Below are 25160 nucleotides of genomic sequence, written 5' to 3'. Positions count from 1 at the left end.
TGAACTAAGAACACCACAGGCATTCCTGGTGCTGGAAACCATAACCTATAGGGGATCTGCCATAAGGACATAAGGCATGCTGCCCATGCCCTAGCAGCCTGGTCACCATAACTTTCCTCTTCACAGAGCAGAGTTAGGACATGGAGAAGGCAAGATTTGAACCCAGCTCAAATTAATAGTCACATGGACCCAAGTACCTGCTCACTATGGCCTCACTGGTGTCTCCATCTCTTCCTAGGCAGAGAGGGCAGGAAGAGGTGGCAATTACATTTTCTTTGCCCAGAAAACTGGCAGGTGTGGTGAGGCTGAGCCCTCTGAGATACCATCTGAACCAGATAACTCCAGAAAGTCCCTCCCTTCCCTGGAACCAGCAGGGGAGGCGACGTGAGGGTTATTAATTCTTTATTAGGGTTCAGGTTTCAAACAAGGTAGAAGGCAGTGGCAAGAGGGGTTCAGGTAGGGTGATGATGAAGGAATACCAGGCTTGGCTAGCTGGGTCACTGCCAGAAGCCAAATGAGAACCCTGGGCTGGAAGGGGTGTGGAGAGGGTGGGCGAGGGCTGGCCTAGAAGAGCAGATGGGGGTCAGCGGATAGTGTATCGGACATAGGGAACCTCGACATCCTCGCCGCTCTCGTCGTTGCAGCACAGCTCAAGCACCAGCGCCCGCACGTGGCGGCCCAGCTTTCGCTTCGACACACGGCTCACAATCTCTGTCATCCTGGGGATAGGGGGTTGGAGGTATAGGGTCAGGAAGGCAGAAAGCAAGAGAGGACGGGTAGGTAAGTGGGGGAAGTGAACCGCAGTGACAGCTGGACGTTGAGGCTCCCCAACCCATACAGGGCCTTCCCCAGCCTGGTTAGTGGGCAACTCACGGCTGATCCAACCGTTCCTTGAGCTTGGCAGCTGGCATGAAGAAGGAATAGAGCATGGACACACCCTGGGACAGCATGGTGATCTCTAATTTGTGCTCTGCCTGGAGAGGAAAAGGGAACAGCAGTGTCATGGGGGTAGACGGGCCAGCAAGTCACCTTGCACACCCTGTCCCCTGAGGTTGGGTGAGAGTGAGGGAGGGGCCTTACCTTAAAGTAGTCGAGGAACTGTTTGAGGGTCATCTCCTCACCATTAGGCTGCAGCCCTTGTACCTCAAAGCGATCCCACAGTGTCCACTCTTGGTTATAGTACTGCAGGACAAAGTGGGGAGAATAAGATGGAGACCATCCCAGAGGGTCCAGCCCCCATCTGTCTCCATCCCCCTCACCCCCACGCAGACATGTTCAGTCAGATCACAACCCTCTTTTGTTCAAAATCCTCTTGTGGCTCCCATCTCGCCCTAGGCACTGAAATTCTGTTTTCTTCTTGTCTCCTACCCTCCTCAATCTCACACTCACTGCAGACTTTGAATTCCTCCAACATGCCAGGCATACCCCTTTCAAGAACTGGTCCCTCTGCCTGGAATGTGTCCCCACTCACCACCAAGCCTGCACAGTTTGTCCCCTCACCTCCTCCAAGTCTGATCTCAAATGTCATCTTTTCAGCAAGGCCTTTTCTGACCATCCCACACAAAATCTCAAACACATCCCCTTGCCCCCTGGTATTCTCCTTGCCCCCTGGTATTCTCAAGTCTTATCTTTTTTTTTTTTGAGATGGAGTTTCACTCTTGTTGCCCAGGCTGGAGTGCAATGGCGCGATCTCAGCTCACTGCAACCTCCGCCTCCTGGGTTGAAGTGATTCTCTTGTCTCAGCCTCCTGAGAAGCTGGAATTACAGGCGCCCACCACCACGCCAGGCTAATTTTTTTTTTTTTGAGACAGAGTTTCGTTCTTTTTGCCCAGGCTAGAGTTCAAGCGATTCTCCTGCCTCAGCCTACCAAGTAGCTGGGATTGCAGGCATGCACCACCACGCCCAGCTAATTTTGTATTTTTGGCAGAAATAGGGTTTCTCCATGTTAGTCAGGTTGGTCTCAAACCTCGAACCTCAGGTGATCCACCCAGCTCGGCCTCCCAAAGTGCTGGAATTACAGGTGTGAGCCACCGCACTTGGCCTCTTTTTATCCTTTTTTGATTCCAAAATCATTTAACAGGTTATTTATATAATCTATTGGAGAAATGTAACTTAGAAGAGTTCCTGCACACAACAGGTGCTCAATACATATCTGAGTGAATTCATGAATGAAGCAAGCAAAAGCACTTAAATGTAGAAGTATCCAATAAATTTTGGCTGCCATTATCATGTAGTTACTAATAATCACCCAGGGCACAATTCAAATATCCCATCTTTTCGCATGTACTCAAACAATGTGATTAATGAATAAATGAAAAAGGGATGCATAAAAAGGGTAGGTACACATAGAAACCCTCACCTGGTAACAGGGTATGAGGCAAATTAGAACCATATCTACACAGACACACCTCACCCAAACCCCCGTTCCGATGCAGGCCCCCACCTGGTGACGTGGTGCAGCAAGGGGTTCAGAGAAACCAAAGAAAGGCAGGGCCAAGTTGAGGAAACCATTCTTGTAGGAGTCAAGCTGTCTGTGCCCCTGTACAACCTTGTACAACTCCAGACACACAAGGCCAACCACGGCTGCTGTGGTCGTGGCAATGGCTGGGATGATCTTCCCTGCAATCAGCTTGCTCTGAGAGACAGGAAGGGAAAAAAGAGGGCGGTAGTTAAGTACAAGAGCCTCAGGGTCTACAGAGGGGCTGCATGTGGGTAACTCAAACCTGGAGAAGGGCGAACATCAGGTCTAGATTCCCCTCACCTTATGCCGGTCTGCAGGAGGAATGTCATAATTTTCTGCCCGGAGGTTGGAGGCAGCCACGATGAAATCCATATGAAAATTGCTGTCATCATCCTGTTATGAGTGGGGAGGGTGTGAAGGCAGTGGGGAGAGGAACTGATAAAGAAGATGTGTATCCTCTACTGCAACTGCCTGCTGGACTCTCCCAGATCACAAAGGAATGGCTGGGAACATCTATTCATTCAGACCCACGTGGCAGGCCCATGATCTGAACCCCACAAAGGCCTGGGGCTGGCACCAGATACTCCTCCTGTTTTCTCCAGCCTGTCTATGCTTTGCTCATCCTCCTTTCCTGTCCTGAGCCCCCATCCCGTACCTTCTCAAAGTCGATGGGGTACATCTTGAATCCAGGGAGCTTGTCTGGGCTGGGCAGAGTAGCTTTGAGCTCCTCTAGACGGCTGTCATCTGCATGAAGAGAGGAACACTGTCAGCCCTTTAGATCCCAGGCTAAGGTCTGAGGTGGAAATGGGAGCCCAGGGTGGGGCAAAAGGTATTCAGGTAGAAAAAGGATTTGGAAAGGACACACATCCTGGGAGAGAAAAGGGGCAAGGAGGAGAGGTAGGGCAGAACAGAGTACAGACCTGAAAAACAGAGACTAAGAGCTGAGGCTATCAAGAGAAACCTCTAAAGACACTAAGGAACGGAAATGAAGATGTTGGGATAAAGTGGAGATGGAGAAGTCAAGATGGGAGACGTAAAGATCTTGGGAAGAATGATGTAGAGCAAGATGGAACATACAGGGAAGAAAAGGGGAGTAAAAAAGATATATGGAGGGGAAATTGGGGGAAATGTACAGATAAGGACACAGAGGAGAGATATGGGGGTAGATGGAGAAGATATACAAGGGGGAGAGTAGGGGTATACAGAGGGCAGGACAGGTGGGAGGAGAAAAATGGAGGAAATATATGAAGGCGGTGAGAGATATGGAAGGAAAGATTGAAAGACATACATAGAGGAACATGAAGTAAATATTTCAGAAGGAAGATAGGGACCATGGAAGGGGAAATGGGAGGAGATTTATGGAGAGGAAGACAGGGGAGATAAAAGGAAAGTAAATGTAGGGGGCGTTACAGAGCTACAGAAGCATTATATACAGAAGGGAAGGGCAATGGAAAAATATGTAGACGGGGGTTGGGAGGAGGGTGTCAGTAAACTGCAGCCCCAAGCTATGGAGGGTGAAGATGCATATAGAAAAACATGGGGGTAAATGTACAGATCAAGGCGGATCTGGAAGGAGACAAGGCAGGAAGGTATCAAGGGAGAGACCGCTGGTGGAGACCATACCTCCTAGATGAACAGATCAAGAAGAAACAGAAGAAAAAACAAAACTCAGGGAAATACACAGGGCAAGAGTAAAACAGCAAGTTCTCCTGAGCGCCAGAGAGAGGGAGGGAAATAATCTGCCCTAACTGACTCTCTTCATGTCAAAGGAGGCTCAAACAAAGGTATGGGTAAACCTCAGGCCTGGGGTCACAGAGCAGAGCAGAGCAGAGCCAGGGGTACAGGGCTGGTGGGGACACTGGACTAGGCCGGGGACATGTGGGAGTGACTCCTGGCCAACTGGCCAAACACCCTCACCAACAGAGGCATTGGCGCTCTGCAGCTCCTGGTCAGAAACGTGGATCTTGACGCCAGATTTGGGGGTGAATTCGGGGACCTGCACAGACTGCAGGAGTGTGGCCACAGCAGCTCGGTCCTGAGAGCCTGCCAGCCCATAGGTCTGGGCAAACAGGTTGGCAGCAGCCATCACATAGTCCAGATGCAGGGGCTAGGAGAAGGCAGGGCAGGGAAGGGTGAGCACATAGTCCTTGAGTGGGGAGCCGCCACCTCCTTCCACCTACTCACCCTCCACCTGACCCCAGGAGACCCCAGAGGGGAGACTTACGTTGTTGACATCAAAGGTGAGCGGGTGTGGACAGCGTTTGGGCCCAGACCAGAACGGGGCTCCGGAGCTGGTGAGCTATAAGGGATGAAGAGATTTTTGAGAACAGTACCTGAGAGTGAAGGCCTCTCTGACAATCTTGACACTTCACCTAGGCCCCAGAGGTGTCCCTAACTCATTATCTTGAGTTGGGCACTCGATGGGGGCTGGAGTCAACCACAAAAGACCCCAACTGTAGGGTCCCACAGGTTGAACCAGAGATCAGGCTAAGAGAACGATTACCAATCCCTGGGTAGGCATTTTTTGCTAGACAGCCCATCATTTAACAAATTCTCATGGATTACAGAGCATTATACTAACTTCATAATAATAAATACCAGTTAATCCTCCCCAAACCCCCTATGAGGTAGATTACTATTATTTCTACTTCACAGACAAGGAAACTGAGGTACAGAGAGAAGTTATGTGATTTGCCTAAGTTCGAGTTCAGATTTGAACCCACATTGATTCCTATGCTCTCAACTCCAGAATTTCTCTCCTACACTCCCTACAGCCCTGACGGGGAATTAGGTATGACTCAGTCCACACCACGGTCAAGGGAAACAGCGACCAAGCCTCTTGCTCAAAGGAACTAGGGTGGGAAAAAAGCAGGTCAGGCTCAATCACTCTTCTCAGATCCCCATGCCTCAGGGCACCTGCCACAGCTGGACTGAGGACCCACACTGAGAGCCCACAGCAGGCTCCCATTTCAGGGAAACACATTCTGCCAAATGGACCCAACAAATGGGCATTACCTGGTCAGGAGGGAAGTTGTGCAGCAGCTGCCGGATGTTGTTTGAGTACTGGGTGTGCCAGTGGTGGCAGGCCCAGGTCACGCAGTCAGCCCAGGTCTGTGGTCGCTGCAGCACCAGGCTGCGCTGCACAGCCTCCAGCACCTCCAAGGGCTGGGTGCCTGCCAGCCGCAGTGTTCGCTCCACAAACTTGGGGTCTCTATCAGGAATTGAAGAGGACAGGGGGCGGGATTACATGTCAGCCTCAGGAATGGGCTCCAGAGCAATCTTACTTTGTCCATGGAAAACTAGTCCCGACCCCTAATGGCATGAGGCTCCGGCAGCCACTCATTCATGTGAAAAGTGTACCTGGTGCCAAGTGTTACTGTGATGAGGAACGCAGGCGGGATGCCCTGACTGGTGGAGGAACAGGGCAAGAGGGCACTCGAGTTACTCACGTGAGGTACTGGTTGACATTTTCTGCTGGCTGCTTGAAGAGGCCTTCAAACTCATCCCGAGCCCACTGCAGACACAACAAACGGATTACATGTGGCCACAGTGGACAAAATGGGTTTTCGCAGACATTAGAAAGATCATCAGTAAATAAAGCAAGGAGGCGGCACACAGCTGATCTGAAGTGGGGAAGCTCCCCAGCCTTCCCCACTCCCCCACCTTAATTGAAAAACCAGGCTGGGCGAAGTGGCTCATGCCTGCAATCTCAGCACTTTAGGAAGGTGAGGCAGGTGGATCATCTGAGGTCATGAATTCGAGACCAGCCTGACCAACATGGTGAAACCCTGTCTCTACTAAAAACACAAAAATTAGCTGGGCATGATGGCAGACACCTGTAATCCCAGCTACTTGAGAGCCTGAGGCAGGAGAAGTGCTTGAACCTGGGAGGCAGAGGTTGCAGTGAGCTGAAATCACACTACTGCACTCTAGCCTGGGCAACAGAGCAAAACTCTGTCTCAAAAAAAAAAAAAAAAAAAAAAGGCCAGGCCCGGTGGCTCATGCCTGTAATCCCAGCACTTTGGGAGGCTGACGTCAAGACCAGCCTGGCCAACATGGTGAAACCCTGTCTCTACTAAAAATACAAAAATTAGCTGGCCGTGGTGGCGCATTGCCTGTAATCCCAGCTACTTGGGAGGCTGAGGCAGGAGAATTGCTTGAACCCGGGGGGTGGAGTTTGCAGTGAGATTGTGCCATTGCACTCCACCCTGGGCAACAAAGTGAGACTCCATCTCAAAAAAAAGAAAAAACAATGAACTTTACCTGCACAGTGGTTACAATAGTGCTATGCACATGTGGAAAACTGTTTTGTTTTGTTTGAGACAAAGTCTCGTTCTGTCACCCAAGCTGGAATGCAGCAGCACAATCATAGCTCACAGTAGCCTTGACATCCCAGGCTTAAACAATCCTCCCACCTCAGCCTCCTGAGTAGCTGGGACCACAGGCACATGCCACCACACCTGGCTAATTTTTAAAAATTTGTTGCCGGGCGTGGTGGCTCAAGCCTGTAATCCCAGCACTTTGGGAGGCCGAGGCGGGTGGATCACGAGGTCAAGAGATCGAGACCATCCTGGTCAACATGGTGAAACCCCGTCTCTACTAAAAATACAAAAAATTAGCTGGGCATGGTGGCACGTGCCTGTAATCCCAGCTACTCAGGAGGCTGAGGCAGGAGAATTGCCTGAACCCAGGAGGCAGAGGTTGCGGTGAGCCGAGATCGCGCCATTGCACTCCAGCCTGGGTAACGAGAGCGAAACTCTGTCTCAAAAAAAAAAAAATAAATAAATAAATAAAAATAAAAATAAAAATTTGTTGTATTGACAGGGCCTTGCTATATTGCCCAGGCTGGTCTTGAACTCCTGGGCTCAAGCAGTCCTCACATCTTGGTCTCCTGAGTGCTGAGATAAGAGGTGTGAGCCACCACGCCCAGCCTAAAAATATATTAAGATCTGTGTACCTTATTCTAGATATGTTATGCCTTCATAAAAAAGAAAACTTCAGTTAAGTATATATTACCATAATTTTTAAAAAAGAAAAAGTAAAAACTCAGACCAAACCACAAGTGATCCCTATCCAGGCCCTGAGGACTTGGCAGAAAATGAGACAGAGGCTGGACACAGCGGCTCACACATGTAATCCCAGCACTTTCTGAGGCTGAGGCAGGTGGATCCCTTGAGCCCAGGAGTTTGCAACCTGTCTGGTCAACATAACGGGAACACACACACATACTTCCCAGGAGTTCAAGGTTGCAGTGAGCTATGAATTGTGCCAATGCACTCCAACCTCAGTGACAGAGTGAGATCCTGTCTCCAAAAATAAAATAGCAAACAAGACAGAGCTTCTGGCCTCTGAGAATTCCTAAGACAGTTTGCAGTAATTAGCGTGGTGGTTTGGAGTGTACAAATGTTAGAAATTCATGTTCAGATTTCAGCCGTGCGCATATTACCTAGTTTTGTGACTTCAGGCACATAGGGTAACATCTTTACCTCCGTGCCTCATCTCCATAACAGATGTTACAACAGTAATACCTACTTCATGGGGTTGCTAGGAAGAAATGAGCAAATACGTATATATTTAAAGCTTGTTTAAAACAGTGCCAGGTACACAGTAAATGCCAAGTGGTTCACAATAGCCCTGTGAGATAGATACTACCGTCATTTCCATTTTACAGAGCAGGAATCTGAGGCACAGAGTGGTTAAGTTCAAGGTTACACATGACCTAGTAAGACTGTGGTGGGTGCACAAATACAAACATATCCACTCGGAACCACAGGGTCAGAAGGGAAAGTGACAGATGGAGCTGTTTTTTTTTTTTTTCTCTTCCCTGTTTTGTTCCCACCCTCACATTCCTACTATTCTAAATGGTTTGGCCTCAAACACTGTACTAAGAATTATTCTGACAGCACAATAGTAATCCCTAGGTCTGTTTCTTGGCCCAGGTGCTAGTCACCTGTGTATTCACTTTGTAAAACTTCAGCTAGATCAAACTTGTCTCACCTGTGGCCCATATGTGGCCCAAGATGGCTTTGAATGGTGCCCAGCACAAATCTGTAAACTTTCTTAAAACATTATGAGATTTATGCACGGACCTTTTTTTCTTTTGTTTTTTTTTTTTTTTTTTCAGCTCATCAGCTATCATTAGTGTCAGTACATTTTATGTGTGGCCCAGGGAAGCCAAATGATTGGATACCCCCGAGCTAGATGTTAGTTACGTGCACTGTTCTGCAGGTACATATACCATACACACAGAATCATCCTGACAAACCAGCTATTAAACTCATTTTGAGCAACAGCTGGGGAAAACCTGAATATGGACTGAATAGTAGAGACAAATAGATAACTGGAAGAGATAGTAAGAAATTATTGCTAATTTTGTTCAGCATGAAGATGATGTTTTGATTAGACAGTAGTTCCCAACTGGGAGTGATGTGGCACCTCTGGGGACATCTGGCAATATCTGGAGACATTTTCAGATGTCATGATGGAGGGGGAGTGCTATTGGCATCTAGTGGACAGAAGTCAGGAATGCTAAGAAACATCCTATAGTGCACACGGCACCCCCCCATGACAAAGAAATATCCAGCCCCAAATGTCAGTAGTGCTGAAGCTCCAACCCTGTTCTATAGGAACATATCCTCACTTGGCAGAGGCACTGAAATAGTAGGGAGTAAAGGATTGTGATGTCTGTGACACATTTAAACACGAAGAAAAATCTATATAAATCTAAGAAAATGTGGCAAAACATTAAGCATTGTTAAATGTAGGTGAGGAATGGTATCTGAGTATTCATCATAATATTCTTAATATTTGTCTACGTGTTAAAAAAAATTTCAAAATAAAAGTGAAAAAGGAATGAGTCATTCTAGAAACCTAGGCTGCCTTGTAGGAAGTAAAGGAGGGAGGCTTGGAGAAAAGGCACATTTTACACTTAGGCATGCAACATCTGAAGGCAAGGCAAGGGCCTGGAGGCAAAGAGGCAGCGGCTCGGCCAGATGCCTGGCTTCTTTTCCTTCCCCCACAGCTGATCACCTGCAGGGTGTGCTCGATGGCATTAGGGAAGTTCTTCAGGGTACAGATGGGGATGGACTTCTCAGGTGGGTCCTGGCTGGAGCTGTACGACTCTGTCAGGAAGGGGATCACCACCTGCACGTTGCCCTTGGTGCCCAGTGTACCTGACTCTAGCAGTGGCTTCCGGTAGTAGACACAGCGGCGGTCCATGTACATGCCTGTGGGGAGGACACAGGAAGAGCTAGGAAAGGAACGTCAGGAGAGGACAGGAAGAGAGACATCCCTCTCGGTACATACACACCCAAACACACACAACTTTGCCCCTGACCTCCTCACCCGCCTCCAAACTCACGGGCATCCACGTTGTCCAGGGCATTAGCCACACCATCTAGGTTCTGGAAAAAATCGTCATCATAGATGCGCTCCGTGTCAGGACCCACACGGTTCTGGTGGCTTGTCACCCGGATATGTGGATTCATCTGGCGCACAGCTGCGGCGGCCGTGTCAGACTTTAACTTCTAAAGGGGTAAGAAAGTACAGTTCCAGAGTGGGGATAGAGGAACAGAGCTCACTTATTTGTGCATTCACCCAACAAACATCTTTATATTTTTTTGAGACAGGGTCTCTCTCCACTACACGGGCTGGAGTGCAGTGGCGTGATGATGGCTCACTGCAGCCTCGACTTCCCAGGCTCCAGTGATCCTCCCACCTCGGCCTCCCGAGTAGCTGGGCCCACAGGTGCACGCCACCATGCCTGGCTAATATTTTAATTTTTGGTAGAGACAGGGTTTTGTCATCTTGCCCAGGGCAGTCTTGAACTCAATGACCTCAGCCCCACAAAGAGTTGGGATTACAGGCACGAGTCACTGTGCCTGGCCAAAACATCTATAAACAGCTGTCCACCTAAGACTGATTTACTTAATGCTGGGAAAGACCCAGGCCTTGAGTTAGGAGGTTCCCTGGTTTAGCAGGAGAGATGGTCTGTGACAATGCCACATGGCCAGGATTATGTTGCATATGGAGGGGCTCAGTGGAAAGGGAAGCTGTGGACAGGAACAGACTGGAGACAATGGGCCAGACACCTGTTCTTTTGTCTAACATTTACTATTTTTTCAGGTAATAGCACCCAGGATTGATGTAGATTCCCCCAACCACCACCAGCATGCTGGCACACAGACAAGCAGGATCCTTTCAAAGCCCAAGTTGGGCTTGTCCCTCCTCTGCTCAGAATCCTCCCCTGGATCTCACCTCCACTTAGGGTAAAATGAGTTGGTTCCCTGATCTCTCCCACCTCAGAATCTTCGTGTGGGCTCTTCCACAGCAGAGGGCGCTCTAGTCCCTCATATCCTCGAGGTCTTTGCAGAACTCAGACCTTCCTTAACCACTGTCATCATCAATACTACAAACCATCCTCCCTGACTCCCTGACTTTCCTTACCTGGTTTTTGTTGTTTCCTCTGAGGAGCACTCATCACCAACATTAACTATATACCTCACGATCGTATTGTATCTATTGTTTGCTGTCCATTCCCCTCCCCTCCCAGAATCTTGTTTTATTCCTTGGTATATCCAATACCTAAAACAGCACCTCAATAACTATTTGGTGAATAAATTAAAGGGAGACTAAATCCTGGGTAAGCAAAAGTGACACTGTTCCCTTCAGAAGGCTTCTCAGAGATCCCCGTATAACCAACCCAGTTTCCGTATATGCAAAGAGGTGTAAGGCCGGGCGCGGTGGCTCACGCCTGTAATCCCAGCACTTTGGGAGGCAGAGGCGGGCGGATCACAAGGTCAAGAGATCGAGACCATCCTGGTCAACATGGTGAAACCCCGTCTCTACTAAAAAATACAAAAATTAGCTGGGCGTGGTGGCACACGCCTGTAGTCCCAGCTGCTCAGGAGGCTGAGGCAGGAGAATTGCTTGAACCTCGGAGGCGGAGGTTGCAGTGAGCCAAGATCACATCATTGCACTACAGCCTGGCACCTGGTGACACAGCGAGACTCTCTCTCTCCAAAAAAAAAAAAAAAGTATAAGCCTAGGAGACTGAAACTGCAACTCTTGAAAATGCTGCTTCCAAGGTCGGCCCTTGGCTGGAGTCTGGGAACTTGGAATTCAGGAAGGTTCCCACCACTCCCTAACTGCTATCATTGGTTCACTGTGCCTAAACTGTTCATGCAAACAATACAGTTTATGCTGAACACTTTTCCTTTTAGGAGTCTGGAAATTTTGGTATGTACCAGGCAGGGGGCACCTACATAACCAGCCTCAAGTAAAAGCACTGGTGCTAAGTGTAACGAGCTTTCCTGTTTGGCAACATTTCATGTCTTGTTGTACTTTGTTGCTATTACTGTAGTTACTGTTGCTACTGGGGAAATAAAGGCCACCTTGTATAACTTCCACTGGGAGGAGACTCCTAGAGACCTGCTCCTACCTCCCCCAGACTTCACCCCACCAGCTTTTCCCCTTTGCTGATTTTGATCTGTATCCTTTTGCTGTAATAAATCATAGCCACGAGCACGACTATATACTGAATCCTGTTGAATTCTCTTGGTGAACTGAGCTTGAGAGTGGTTCTGAGGACCCCAGGCATACCATCTCAACCAGTATGAAGAAAAGGTGAAGGCAAAAACAAAAAGGGAACAAGAAAAAGGAGGGAGATGTGCGCGGTGGCTCACGCCTATAATCCCAGCACTTCAGGAGGCCAAGGCGGGTGGATCACAAGGTGAGGAGTTTGAGACCAGCTTGCCCAACATGGAAAAACCCCATCTCTACTAAAAATACAAACATTAGCCAGGTTTGGTGGTGCATGCCTGTAATCCCAGCTACTAGGAAGGGTGGCAGGAGAATCGCTTGAACCCAGGAGATGGAGGTTGCGGTGAGCGGAGATCATGCCATTGCACTCTAGCCTGGGCAACAAGAGCGAAATTCCGTCTCAAAAGGAAAAAAAAAAAAAGGAGGAAAGTGAGATGACAAAGCCCCCACTCCTACCCTACTACTCACCGTGACATCCCAGGGCCGGAAAAGAAACTGTCGGTTCAGATTTGACTTCTCAATGGTGTCCATGTCTGTAATGACGATTTCTCCACCCTCCCCACAGCCCAGCCCAATCATGGCAAAGTTCTTGAGCAGCTCACAGCCAATGGCCCCTGCACCCACCTAAGAGGCGACCAAAAAGACAGACAGAGGCTGGTCAGCATGATGCAGGTTAGTGCGAAGCTGCCCATCACCTCTTACTCCCCGAGATGAGGAGAGGGACTAATACCACATCTTCAGGGCCCAGGACTCTAAGAAATGACACACAGTCATGTGAGGAAGGAGGCACCAGAGGAGGAAACAGAGGGATGCACTGGGCTTTCCTTCAAGATAAGGAGAATGGCAAAGGCAGTGCACCATGGGTGGCATGCTGAAGGAAGCCTGAGGGGATATGGCCAGAGGCTGAGGTGAAGGGAGCAGGCATCTAAGGGGACCACTCACCAGGAAGTACTTCTGTTTGCCCAGCTTCTCTTGCAGGTCTGAGCCAAACACAGCCACCTGCCCGTCATAACGGTTCTGGTGCTAAGGAATGCAAAGGGAGGAGAGTCAGAGAGAGGCCTCCCCAGAAATGCCCCCAATGATGTCTTCCACACAAGTCCCACCCACATACCGGAAGGCACTTGTCCTCCGTGAGGGCCTCTTTGTCCTCAGGGAGACACTCAAGGGCATCAAAGTACAGCCACTGCATGATAGGCATAAACTTCCCAGAGCAGGCCTGGAGACAGGAAAGGAGAGAAGGGGTGGTCAGTGGTTAACAGGGCCCTGACACAGACAGAGAGCAACTGACAGAGTCAGGGAGGCACCTGGCCCACCCCAACTCTGTCTCTCCCCATCCATGCTGACCTTCATGACTTCCTGGGCAGCCAAGCCCCCAATGAAGGCATTTATGGGTGCCAGATCCCCAGCAGCCACATATGCCAGCTTCCGGATAAGGTCTTCGTCCAGGTTCCCTTGCTGCACTGCTGGCAGGGCTCGAGCATTCACAGCCTGTGCTAGGGCCACCAGTTCTGTTGCATCCTCCTGGTGAGCCAGAAAGAACCAAAAGAGGACCTGTCAGGCCAGTGAGGGGAGGGAGTGTGGACAGGCAGAGAGGCATGGTGGGCCTTCAGTACCAGGTATGTCCGCACTGGCTGGCTTGCCCGCCCACCCACCCACCTCATTGCGTGGCCGAGGTGGCCGGCCATGCTGAGCACAGAACTGGTGCAGGGCCTGGAAGCCAATGTGCAGCTGGGCAGGGCGAGAAAACTTGCCGAAATCCGTCATCACAAAGTCGGGTTCTGCCAGTGAGGCCACCAAGGATTTCTGTAGCGGGGGAAAGGGGAGGTCCATCAGAACCAGAAGACAGGAATGGAGAACTCAGGAATGCCTAGAACCACCCACCACAGCCCAATGCTCCCATCAACACACTCACAAAGCTAATCTTCTTAGGTACTTTGACCTGACTGACGATGCCTCCACGGATATAATCGGAGAAGTTGGAGGTGTCACAGATGCTAAAGGTGTAAGGACCTACAGAGGGCAGGAAGAGAGCTGTCAGTCTACCCATTCTCCCTAAAATCCACAACCCCTGCAAGATAAGGAACCCCCCCCCCCCAACTCAGCTCAGACATCAGGAGCCATCACCCCCCGCCCCAGGCTCCACTTGGACTTCAGAAACCATCTCTCCTGTGCCCCAGACCCAGCTCAGACTCCGTGAGACCCTGTGACCCTGGCCCTAAGTCTACACGGGAAGGCCTTCTCTGCTCCTCATCCAAATCAGCTCACACACAAGTAGATCCTCTGATCTGCCCTGTTCAAACACCAGAGACCTTTCCCCCCTCAGCTCAGATACCAGGTATGCATTACTCCCAGGAATAGTTCAAACACAGTGCCTCTCCCCCATGCCCACCAGCTCTTGTTGAACCCCACGGGATTCTGTCTGTAGTTCATCTCAAACACCAGGATGTGTCTCCCTCACTCCGAACCCAGGGCCATGTTTTCTCCCTTCAACTCCCTGGCCAGAACCCAGGAACATATCTCCTACCTCCCCTCTGCTTCCCTCATGGTCCCAGCTCACCCAGGACTTTGATCTCCATGGGCTGATTTCCGTTGAGTTCAACCATGCCCTGTACTTCTGAAAAGGAGACAAAGTCCCCACTCTCAAACCCGTGTCGGGCCTCATCCAGGCAGGTAACCACACCGGGGTTGTCCTGGTTAAAGGAAAAGTGAGTCTCAGAAACAGGCCCAGGGTACCAAGAGCACACAGGAAGGACTACCACAGCCCACCTGTCTGACAGGGACCGTAGGGCTGGTCTCCTTACCTTGGTAACCATAGAAACCATAGCACTGAGCGGCTGCTCCCCATTGGAATCTGTGAGGATCATTTCCTCTCCAAAGTCACAGAAGAGCTGCCTGTAGAGGGAGGCAATAGGCTGGTGACCAACTCCCACACACATACAGGCCCCACAGGTCCCTCAAGATAGTAGTGAAAACTTGCTGAGCAAACTCAGCCTACCACCGCTGGGACGTAAGACGGTACTTGTGCCACATGGGTAGAGATGAACACATAGAACCCAAAACCTGGGTAGCTGTGGAGGGATGAAGGCAGGGAGAACCTGGGGGTCTTGGCCTGAACCTGGCAGGAGTTAGGGGAAAAGGCAACAGGAAGGGGTGCAGGCCGGCACTCACCCAAATAGGCCTCGCGTGTCTGCCACCACCAGCTTGATGCCACGGCTGTGACAAAACTCACCCACTCGCAGCTGGTCCTCCAGGGGGGTGTTGGTGAGGACCACCACCTGTGGAGAGATGGAGGTTCAGGCCCCGCACTGGGGTGAAGGGGAGAAAATGGTGGAGGGCTGGTGTGGAGGACTCAGGCAGTCTTCCAGGCAGACATATCCAGGCTTTGCTGAGTTAATTTTTTTTCACAAACACATAGCACCTACTGTGCATCAGACTCTATGGGGGTCAAAAATGAATCTCTGGACTATACCAGAAAAGGTGAAGAGGTAGCTGGGAGGATGGAGTATGGAAGAGCTGACTCATTATCTGACAAACACCCACTGCTGTCTGCCTACAGGAGCCTGCCATGCCCTGTGAGACACCGGAGTAAAACTCTGTCTCCAGCCAAAGTCTGAGCTCACTCCTACCACACCCACCTGCTTCCAATTCTCAAGACAACGCCTGCTCTGCCATGATCTTTGGGATTTTGCTCTCTGCCTGAATGTCCATCCTTCCTCATCCGGGTGAGCTCCTACTCCTCCATCAAGATTTAGCTGTAGTGCCCTGGAAACCTGGGATCCCTCAGGGCTGACTCTAAGCTCTCAGAGTACCTCTTTCTGGCCAGAACTTTTTAATTAACAAACACCCATCCAGTCCTTATCACAGGCCAGCTACAATTCCACGTGCTTAACCCTTATAAAAAGTCCATGAGGCCAGTGCTGCTACCACACACGGACCACAAACAGGAAAACTAAGGTACAGGAGATGAAGCAACGTGCTTGAAGTCACACTAGCAGAGCTGGAGACCCGCCGTAAGGCAGTCTAGCTCCAGAGTCTGTGCCCACAACCACTATGTTGTACCATTTGAAAAGGCAGGGGGGGCCGGGAGCTAAATGCTGCTGCCTGCATCCTCTAGTTCCCCAGCACAAAACCTGGCATTCAGGCTGACCCATTAAATCAATATTGAACACTACTGAATAAACGAGAAATGGGCTCTAAGAGAAATGGGCAGAAGGCTGGGTGGTACCCCAAAATACCTGGAAGCCACTAAGGAAGTCCTCAACGAGGGGTCCAGTGTAGGCAGTGACAGGCACGTAGCTGTTGAGCTCAGCGAGGCGGGGCTGTGATACCTCAGCCCGGTTTTTACCGATGTCCTCCTCTCGCAGGTAGAACTGTAAGGGGGTGCAGTAGGGGAAAAGGTGAAATGGCTGTGTCGCCGGGAAGGGTGCTGCCTCGGGGAGGAGAAAGAGGTGGGGAAGAGGTACCTGGGAGGAAAGATCAGCCCACTGGGCAGTGCCCTGGTCATGTAGGGTGACAGCCTTGACCCCACCAAGGATGATGTTCTTAGCGATCTCCACGCCCAGGCCTCGAAGGCCTGATACCAGGACACTGGATGTCTGGAGCCGCTTCATTGCCTCATGGCCCAACACATACCTGCCAGGTTAGGGGGTACTCCAGGTCAGGGCCTGCCCCACCCAAACCTATCCTCTCAATGTCCCATTCCACCCCTCAGCCCAGGCATGGCCCTACTTACAGCTGCCGGGAGTAAAGGCCCTCATCTATGTCTGCTTCGCTGCCGTTCTTGGCCATTCCCTAGGGACAGAGGGAAGAACAAGTTCAGGGAGACACACAGGAGTGGAGCACGGATAGACAGTGATACAAAAGACTTTCCAACCCACCACCTTGCCTGCCAGTCTCCAGGGAGAGGACACTCACGTTGGTTGGCACCGAGGGCACTATGGACAACACGGACTGGGCAGGGGAGCAGTTAGAACCCGGCTTTGGATCAGGCCCAGACACGCGACGTTTCTTGGACAGCGGCGAGCTGGACATCTGGAAGGGAAAAGGAAGGTCAGAGGTGAGCCTGGGACACACGGGTACCGTTTTTCTGTTAGTAGCAACTGTAGGGAAAAGAAAGACTTAAGTATTATTACCCCCATCTTACACAAAAGAGGGAACAGGCACAGAAAGGTGAGGACTTGCCCAGGGTAACACAGCTGTCAGAGCTAAGATCTGAACCCAGGTGGTCTGATTTGCAAATCCACACTGCTGACCACTAAGCCATTTGCTTCTTCCCAGCCAAGGATAATGAGGGAGGGACTCCAATCCTGGAGTGAAAGGAATTGACAAGAATGCACTTGTACAGAGGTCAGAGGAAGTGGATTCAGGACAGACCTGGCTTCAAATCTTGCCTGCCATTCATTAACAGTAATAATTAAACCCCATGGGCCTCAGTTTTCTCACCTATAAAACAGGGGTGATAATACCACTTACCTTCCCCATGGGGTTGTCGAGATGATAAATAACACAGAGCATAGAGCCTGGCACAGAGTAGGTAGGCAGTAATAAGCAGCCATTCTCCTCTCCCTTAATCCCAGGGATGGCGGGGGAAGGGAGAGTGCAGGAGGGAAGCGCGAGGCTTGGACATCCATCAGGGTGGCACGATGGCAGGAGCAGTAACTTGCTGAGAACCCAGTCCCCAGACGGGCTCAGGGAAAAAAGTTTTATAGAGCCCAACCCTGCCCCAGCTTTCGGAGGGGAAAACCGACACAGACCAATACAAGAGGTTGCAGAAAGAGAATACAAACACGTCCCAAGCCTCATCTGCACGCGGAGTCCCTTAAACAGGTTAACTACAATGATCAATGAGTATTAGATTTATTAGGAGTCCTCCCGGTGTCAGATGCCATAGTAAGCACTTCTCTAAGCCTTGTGTCACTCTGTCCTCAGGGTACTCCTGTGGGGTTTGGACTGCTATTAATAATATCCCCCACAACTTACAGTGAAGGGAAAAAATTCACTCAGGGACATCCAGTGACCAAAGTTCCTACATCGTAGCTAAGCTGGGACCAGACCAGGATCTGCTGACTCTGAAGCCCAAGCTGCTTCCTTGTGTTATCACGTTTCATCCCCTCCATGACCCTGACCCAGCATGGCAGAGTTTGGCATCCTTGCCAAACAAATGAGAAAACGTGAGCTCACGAGGTCAAGTAACTTGCCCAGGGTCACCTGCTAGGTCCCAGAGACAGAACAATACAGTGGAAGTGAAATCTAGTGGTGGGGGTGACTGCATCCAGATGCTAGAGATGGCAGGACCCAGAGTCACTTCCCCTCACCCCCAGTGCTCCTCTAGCCACTGAGTCCTCTGTTCACAGAGGACTTTTATGATACTAAGTACCCCAATGTATCTGAAATTCCATCTTGGCACCTGTCACTAGCACCAACCACAATGACAAGAGCTCCCTACTATCTACCAAGAGCATACTGCATGTCAATCAAAGAGGAAAGGGCTTTGTCTAATCTTAACAATCCCCATGACCCAGAAAACCCTATGCCCAAATCACAAATGAGAAAACAAAGACTCAGAGAACCCAACTGACTCGTCCACAGGCGTGCAGCTGGTGGGGGACTGTATGCTGATCGCCCCTGGGCTCAGGGCCTAGTCCAGAGGGCTAAGGAATTGGAGATGAGGGGAGGCAGGAGGCTGGCTGGAGCCCCTGAAATAGCCAGCTGAATTGCTGGGAATGCTCAGAGCCAACCTGAGCAGCAAGAAGCTTGGCAAGTTAGTTAGTAGAGACAAAGGTAAATCGTATTTTCCATTTACTGACTCTCTGACCTGGGGTAGGGATCTCATTTCCTCTGAGCCTCATTTTCTCCAAAAAGCTGGGGCAAACGAAACTGTCTTTAAGGGGCTGCTGGCAGGGTTAAAGAAGTCAAAGTCTGTGGTCAGAACTCACTGACCTGAGGATGTGAGTTCCTCCCTGGGCACCTGTAGTGGCCTCCATTGCTTAGTTATCTCCTTGCCTTGTCATTGGTCAGTTTGCTTGGGACACACCATCTCCTCACTCCATAAATCGGAGATGAACCAGGGCTACAGAACACTTTAATATCTGGACATTTCACCTCTGGACCCCTAGTTCAGGCAGCAAGGGGCTAAGACGTTTCAGATGACTGTTCAAGTGGACTTCGACTGCAAAGGTTTGGAAAAGCCCTGTCTCAAGGCAAGCAGAAGTCTGGGACAGAAACTCTGGAGAGGAGCTAAAGACCCCCCACCCCCAACAGAAAAATAATCTACACCCTTCCTCCCTCAACATTTGCTGAGGCCTCCATTATAACATATGTACTGTGAACTGTTTGACAAAGCTCTGTGGCTTCGTTTCTAAACACACTTGAGTCTCCAAACTGAAGATTTTCAAGCTTCTATTCCTAAACCAGAGAGTTTGAGGGAGGAGTCTTGGAGGTGTGAGGGGAGGCAGGTTAGCAGGATGGAGAAGCCAGGGCATAGAGAAGGGGGGCTGGGGCATGTCAAGCTTTCCGGGAGGGGTTAACTGAGAAGTCCTTGGGAATGTGAGAGGAGAATCAGGAAGTGGCTGTCTAAGCGCAAGGAGGCTCTGAGACAAATGGCAAAGGAGATGTCAGAAGTCCTGGGAGGGAAAGGACTGGGTCAGGGTGTTAGGAAAAAGACTCAAATCCAGATCTCTCGAAAAGGATCTTTTGAAGGGCTGAAAAATTGCAATGGAGGCCCCCAGAGGCTGCAAGGAGGTAGGAGGACAGTTGCTGGGCCCCATGGAAGCTGCAAAGGAAATGGCTGGGGGATTCTAGAGTCTGAGGAGGCAGCAGGAGATGCTGGGGTCTAGGGGGAGGGGTAGTCTGCATCAGGAGGATGTTGAGGCTCTGGAGGTCTCTAGAGACAGATGCTGGTAGCAGAGAGACATCTTTAACCAAAAATAATAGGGACATGCAAGAGGAGAGGTGTATCTGACATTCCTACTACAGAGTCCCAGGAGGCTGTGAGGGTGGATGGTGAGGGGCTGAGACAGGTTTCTAATGGAACACAAGGGCCCTGTGTCAATCTCTGACTGGACATGATAGGTATCACAGCTGCTCGGAGGCGGTGGAAAAGGGAAGCTGAGCCCAGACAGCTCAGGCCTTAAAAAGATTAGTAAGCAAACACTGGCTAGGTCCCCAAATAGGGTTGGGTTTCTCTGACCAATTATGTAGGACCCCATGGAGGGGCTGAAGGTAGATGCTGAGAAGGGGGTTTTCTACTGCGGTAGAAAACAAGAGGGCCATAGCTGGGCGCCGTGGCTCATGCCTGTAATCCCAGCACTTTGGAAGGCCAAGGGCGAGTGGATCACCTGAGGACAGTAGTTCGAGACCAGCCTGGGCAACATGGTGAAACCCCATCTTTACTAAAAATACAAAAAATTAGCCGGGTATGGTGGCACGTGCCTGTAATTCCAGCTACTTGGGAGGCTGAGACAGGAGAATCGCTTGAACCCAGGAGGTGGAGGTTGCAGTAAACCGAGATGGCACCACTGCACTCCAGCCTGGGTGACACAGTGAACAACTCCATCTTAAAAAAAAAAAAAAGAAAAAAAGAAGGCCTGTTGGGGGAAGGGACATCTGACGATCCTGGGGTCCAAGAAGGCTGAAAGCAGAAGCTGAAAGCCCCTGACTGCAGATGTTAGGAAGCCTGAAAGGATCTGAGGGCATATTCTTAGGCCTGATGTGAGGATAAGGGAGCTGTGAAAAAAGCAGCTAGAACCCGGGTTGACTTTTGAAGGCAGAGACTGGGTCTAGGGTGGGGTTGGGGAGGCGAGTCTCTGATGGAAGGGGCTAGAAGCCAACCGGGTCTGCAAGAGCAGATGCTCGCAAGGGCTCTTTGATGGAGGATTATGCATCCGAACAGTTCCTCCCTGGTATCTGGTGCCCTGGAAGGCTCTGGGGGTTAAAAGTGTCTGATGGGAAGATGCTGAGGCCTCTCAGGAGTAGTCTCTGAATACTCGGAGTATGAAAAAGGAGAAATTCCGTAAAAGTAGATAAAATGCCTAAGAATAAAGTCTAGGAATTGAAGGAGTCTCTCAAGGCAGATGCTAAGAGGGGTCTCTGAGTAGAAATAGGGGGCAGAGGAGTCTCTGATGGAAGACACTAGGACCAGGAAGGGGTTAGGAGACCTGAGGTGTGGTGAAGAACCCCGACACAAACGCCAGGCCCAAATGGCCTTTCACAGGGTCTAGTCCCCCTGAAAGCTCTGAGCGCAGCTAGCATGTGTGTGGGACGGGGGGTCTGAAGGAAAATGCTAAAGAGGGCTCTCTTACAGAGATAAAGGGCCTATGGACCCCTTCGAGGTCTAGCCCATCTTGAAAGCCTTGAGGACAAATACTGAGAAGCTAGGAGGTGTCTCAAAGGAGATTCTGGGGCAGGTCTTTAATGGCATTCAATGGTGAGAAGCTTTGGTCAGCAATGCTGATCCCCGTAAATCTCTATTGGAGACTAGGCAGAGTTCTGATCTGACACGTAAGGTTCGGGACGGGATCGGGTCCCAGACTAGTGATGTTGGGCCTGAGTCTCTAAAAGCACATCCTGGGGGTCCGAACCCAAGGTCAGATTTTGGAACCAGAGGGAGCCGGGGTAGTGCCGGCCGGGGAAAATCGGCCCCGCCCCAGGATTAGCTCCCCCTCCCTACTCCGCTGATTCCTGGCGCCGGAGTCACCGCGGCCCGCCCCGACAGCAGTTTGGCTCAGTGCTGGCTCAGGCCCCTTCAGGGCCTCCCCAAAACCCCTGCCCCGGGCGAGGCGCAGTGAAAGACCGAATTTTTACCAATGCCGGTTCCCCGGGTCGCGCCGCCGCCAACTCCTCAAGGAGCCGAAGCCAAGCCCGGCCGCCACCCTCCTCCTTCTCCTCCTCCTCCCCGCCGCCTGGGCCGCCTAGAATCGCCGCTGCCGCCTTCTCCTCCCCCGGCCGTTGTGGTTGTGGTTGTCTCTGCCACCTCCTCCAGCAGAGCCGCCGACACAAGATGGCTGCCGCTGAGCCTGGGGCCGGAACAAAACCTTGGGCCCCACCCCCAGAAACCCGGATGCAAGCGGGCCTCGCCTACTCATGAATCATGCATAAAGTTCCCAGCCAGGTTGCGATTCCTTCGGTTAGAAGTGGAACAGCACCACCTGGTGGCCATTGTGGCAGTAACAAAGAAAACAGGTAAAACAGAGGCCAAGCCTTACGGTATGTGAATAATGAATGAATTGTTGCAGCCAGGCTGTCATGGAAGCGAAGAAAAACCATTAAGACCTCGCTTCCCGATTATAAGTTATGCATGAAGTTGGATGCTTGGTAGACTATCAACCAGCAACCAGAAAGCAGATGTTAAAACATGGAAGCCACACACCCCCATTCATGAATAATGATGCTCTTTCAGCGGCCCGGAAGCCAAGGAGACCAAGGCCACAACTTATTAATGAATAATGCATGAGGCCCAGTGGGTTGGAATAAAAGGGGCATGCCCGCCTATTGCTGCATCTAATACACTGTAAGCACGGAAATGGGGCTACTGCAGGGAAAACACACTCTTCCAGGTCCTGAATAATGAATTATGCTGCTGCAGTAGCTCAACCTGGAAACTCAGAGAGGTCAAGAAAGGTCCCACCCAATTATGAATTATGCATAAGTCAAAGAAACACTCAAGACTGCCCTGCCCAGCAAATAGGGATTATGATGATGTAGCCAATGCAAAGTGACCACGCCTTCCTCTTCATGAATAATGAAAGACGATGCTGCAGTGCCACCAAGAAACCCAGTGGGAGTGTACTCCCTGCCCCTGCCTCCCCTCCACATGCCTCCCCCCATTTTCCCCCTTGGGAACCACGGCTGTCTTGGTCCAATCAAACCCTAACTCACTTACATGTCTTTGGCATGTGGAAACTTACAGTTTCCACAACTGTAAAATGAGGATAGTAATAGAGCCCATCCACCTCCCAGCCATGTGTTATTATGAAAATCAGATTGCGCCTGTAATCCCAGCACTTTGGGAGGCTGGGGCAGGTGGATCACCTGAGGTCAAAAGTTCGAGACCAGCCTTTCAACATGGTGAAAGCCCGTCTCTACTAAAAATACAAAAATTAGCTGGGCTTGGTGGCGGGCACCTGTAATCTCAGCTACTACGGAGGCTGAGACAGTAGAATCGTTTGAACCCAGGAGGCAGAGGTTGCAGTGAGCCAAGATCATGCCATTGCACTCCAGCCTGGGCAACAAGAGTGAAACTCCGTCTCAAAAAAAAAAAAAAGAAAATCAGAGAATATGAATTATGGGATGAGCCTCAGAACAGTGCTGGCACAAGGCACTGTTAAATTTTTAAAATATTATATATTAATATAAAGATAAAATGTTAACATATGTAAATATATATTTACATTAATATAAAATTAGTTATGAGTGAGGGCATACCCAGCCACTAGAGAAACTCCTAACTTGGGCCACTGTTTCCCCATCCATAAAATAGAAATAACAACAGCAACTTACCTTGTGATGGAGTTTAAATGAATAAATATGTACAAAGGGTTTAGACCAGTGCCTGGCACATACTAAATGTTATATTAGTAATAGTACTATTAAATGGCAGGGGGTGGGGTGGGGAGACATGATGGCATCTGGTTAAAACTACAGACTGTGGAACTACACCCTAGTTTGAATCCAGGCCCATCCATTCACTAATTGTGTGATCTTAGGCAAATTAGCCTTTCTGTGTCCCAGTTTCCCTATCTATAAAGTGGGGTAGTAATAACCTACCTCCTAGGATTGTCATGAAGATGAAATGCGCTAAGTGGCTAAATGAGTGTAAGCTATCTTATCATTATCTTCATACCCATTATTCAGGCTCACAGAACTATTTGCCAAAGATCACACAACTGGAAAGGACCGATGGGATTTGAATCCAGAGCCTCGGCTGGTTATCTGGGACTACCGGGCTATAAGAAACGAACAATGTAGGAGGCCTCATCCCTTCGATAGACGCCAGGTTTTAACCCTGGTACCTATAAGGGAAAGCTAACCGCAGATCATGCAGATGAAGCTGCAAAAGCCACGCTCCGCGTGAATTAAGCACGGAGCCCCTAGAAAAGTCACAAAAATTCAAGGCGCTACTTACTTTTGCGAATGATCAATGAACTCTAGTTTGCGCGGCAGACTTCAGAACGCCCCTTCAGCACGCTGATCCGCCCCTCGTGAATAATTCACAAGCCGTTACCTTTAGCGGACCAGGTGTGAAAGAGGCAAAAACCTGCCTCCCACCACAGCCCCACCTCCTTATGAATAATGAATAAAGCCGCGAGCAACATGGGCCGGGTGGCGCCGCGTCCGCTCAGGAAGAGCGGGGCTTCGGCGTCCCTTCCCCAGCCTGAGCTGGGAGGCTCCTCTCCCTTACAAACTTGTGGGCCCCCGACGTGTCCAGCCTGGCAGTCCTGAGTCTCCAGGCGCCGGGAGGACCTCATCACAGAACCAGAGGTCACAAAGGCCTGACACCTCCACAATGCCACGTCGGTCCCAATTGTTAGCACTGTCACCAGGACCCCGTCCTAAAATAAGCCCTCCTCCGGTCCCGCCTTGACTTTAGTAACCTCAAACTTTGCTTCTCCCCTTGAAGAATAACCCACATCCTGCTCCACAGACAAGGGTGCCCATACACGGACCCTGAGAATCTCCCCAAAGCCCTGCAAACCCTGCCTCCGAGGGGTGCTCTCCCAGACTCCCAAATACCACCCCGGAGTCCCCAAACGGCACCCCCTAAGGGTCTCCTCAAAAGCAGACGCCCCCTAAATATCACTCCAGGCCCAGAGGCTCCAAATACACCCATTAGGGGATCCCCGAAGTTGCAATTAGGGAAGCACCCTCCTCCAAATGCTGTCCAGACACTTGGGGGCACAGTGCTCCAGCTTACCCCCTGCGCCGGGCGGAAGCCTCGCCTTCCTGCCGAAGATGAGCTGAAGCCACGGGGCAACGGAAGAGCAAACCACCCCGGTGGTACAAGAGAAGCCAGAGTTTGCGCGGAGCTCGGAAGCGCGGGGCCTCGGAGAGCCCCAGGTCTGGGATGTACCACAGATGCTTTGCTAAAGGGGCGTCAGTCCCTGCTCCCGCGTTGCTGGTGCCCGTTTCAGACCCAGATGCCCCTACAGATTGTAGTACGGCC

At 50.6% G+C, this 25160-nt stretch overlaps 1 protein-coding gene across 4 annotated transcripts; it reads right to left on the bottom strand.

The window, feature by feature from the left end:
- Window positions 1-385: 385 nt before the first annotated feature.
- Window positions 386-25160, bottom strand: UBA1 (ubiquitin like modifier activating enzyme 1). 4 transcript variants are annotated; one of them, XM_032258450.1, is made up of 26 exons: window positions 17474-18947; window positions 16916-17032; window positions 16734-16792; window positions 16465-16633; window positions 16237-16371; window positions 15170-15276; window positions 14803-14893; window positions 14559-14691; window positions 13914-14011; window positions 13658-13804; window positions 13346-13522; window positions 13113-13217; window positions 12944-13024; window positions 12470-12625; window positions 9822-9987; window positions 9491-9687; window positions 5911-5975; window positions 5477-5672; window positions 4686-4760; window positions 4379-4568; window positions 3117-3205; window positions 2762-2854; window positions 2444-2635; window positions 1081-1182; window positions 874-974; window positions 386-719 (listed from the first exon to the last, which is right to left on the bottom strand). In XM_032258450.1, exons 1-26 carry the CDS (start codon window positions 17801-17803, stop codon window positions 584-586), a joined length of 3507 nt encoding a protein of 1168 aa, XP_032114341.1. In that variant the 5' UTR covers window positions 17804-18947; the 3' UTR covers window positions 386-583. The 4 variants fall into 4 exon arrangements, with proteins under 4 accessions (XP_032114341.1, XP_032114344.1, XP_032114343.1 ...); XM_032258453.1 differs by lacking the exon at window positions 17474-18947 and adding an exon at window positions 24912-25160 and having other exon boundaries at window positions 391-719; XM_032258452.1 differs by lacking the exon at window positions 17474-18947 and adding an exon at window positions 21803-22327 and having other exon boundaries at window positions 391-719.

This window comes from Sapajus apella, unplaced genomic scaffold, assembly GCF_009761245.1.
Source record: "Sapajus apella isolate SASKATOON/1434 unplaced genomic scaffold, GSC_monkey_1.0 scaffold103, whole genome shotgun sequence".
NCBI lineage: Eukaryota > Metazoa > Chordata > Mammalia > Primates > Cebidae > Sapajus > Sapajus apella.
Note: the sequence above shows the minus strand (reverse complement) of the source record. Positions and strands in the feature narration are given on the sequence as shown.

Bases quoted from the DNA above. Each gene is read 5' to 3' on its own strand.
- UBA1 (XM_032258450.1), bottom strand. From the start codon at position 17,803: ATGAGGCTTGGGACGTGTTTGTATTCTCTTTCTGCAACCTCTTGTATT. The intron at 4,569-4,685 runs GTAAGTCTCCCC...GCCTTCTCCTAG, and splicing joins TCACCTTTGATGTCAACAAC to CCCCTGCATCTGGACTATGT. The intron at 1,183-2,443 runs GTGGGGGCCTGC...TTTGTCCTGCAG, and splicing joins TTGCTGCACCACGTCACCAG to TACTATAACCAAGAGTGGAC.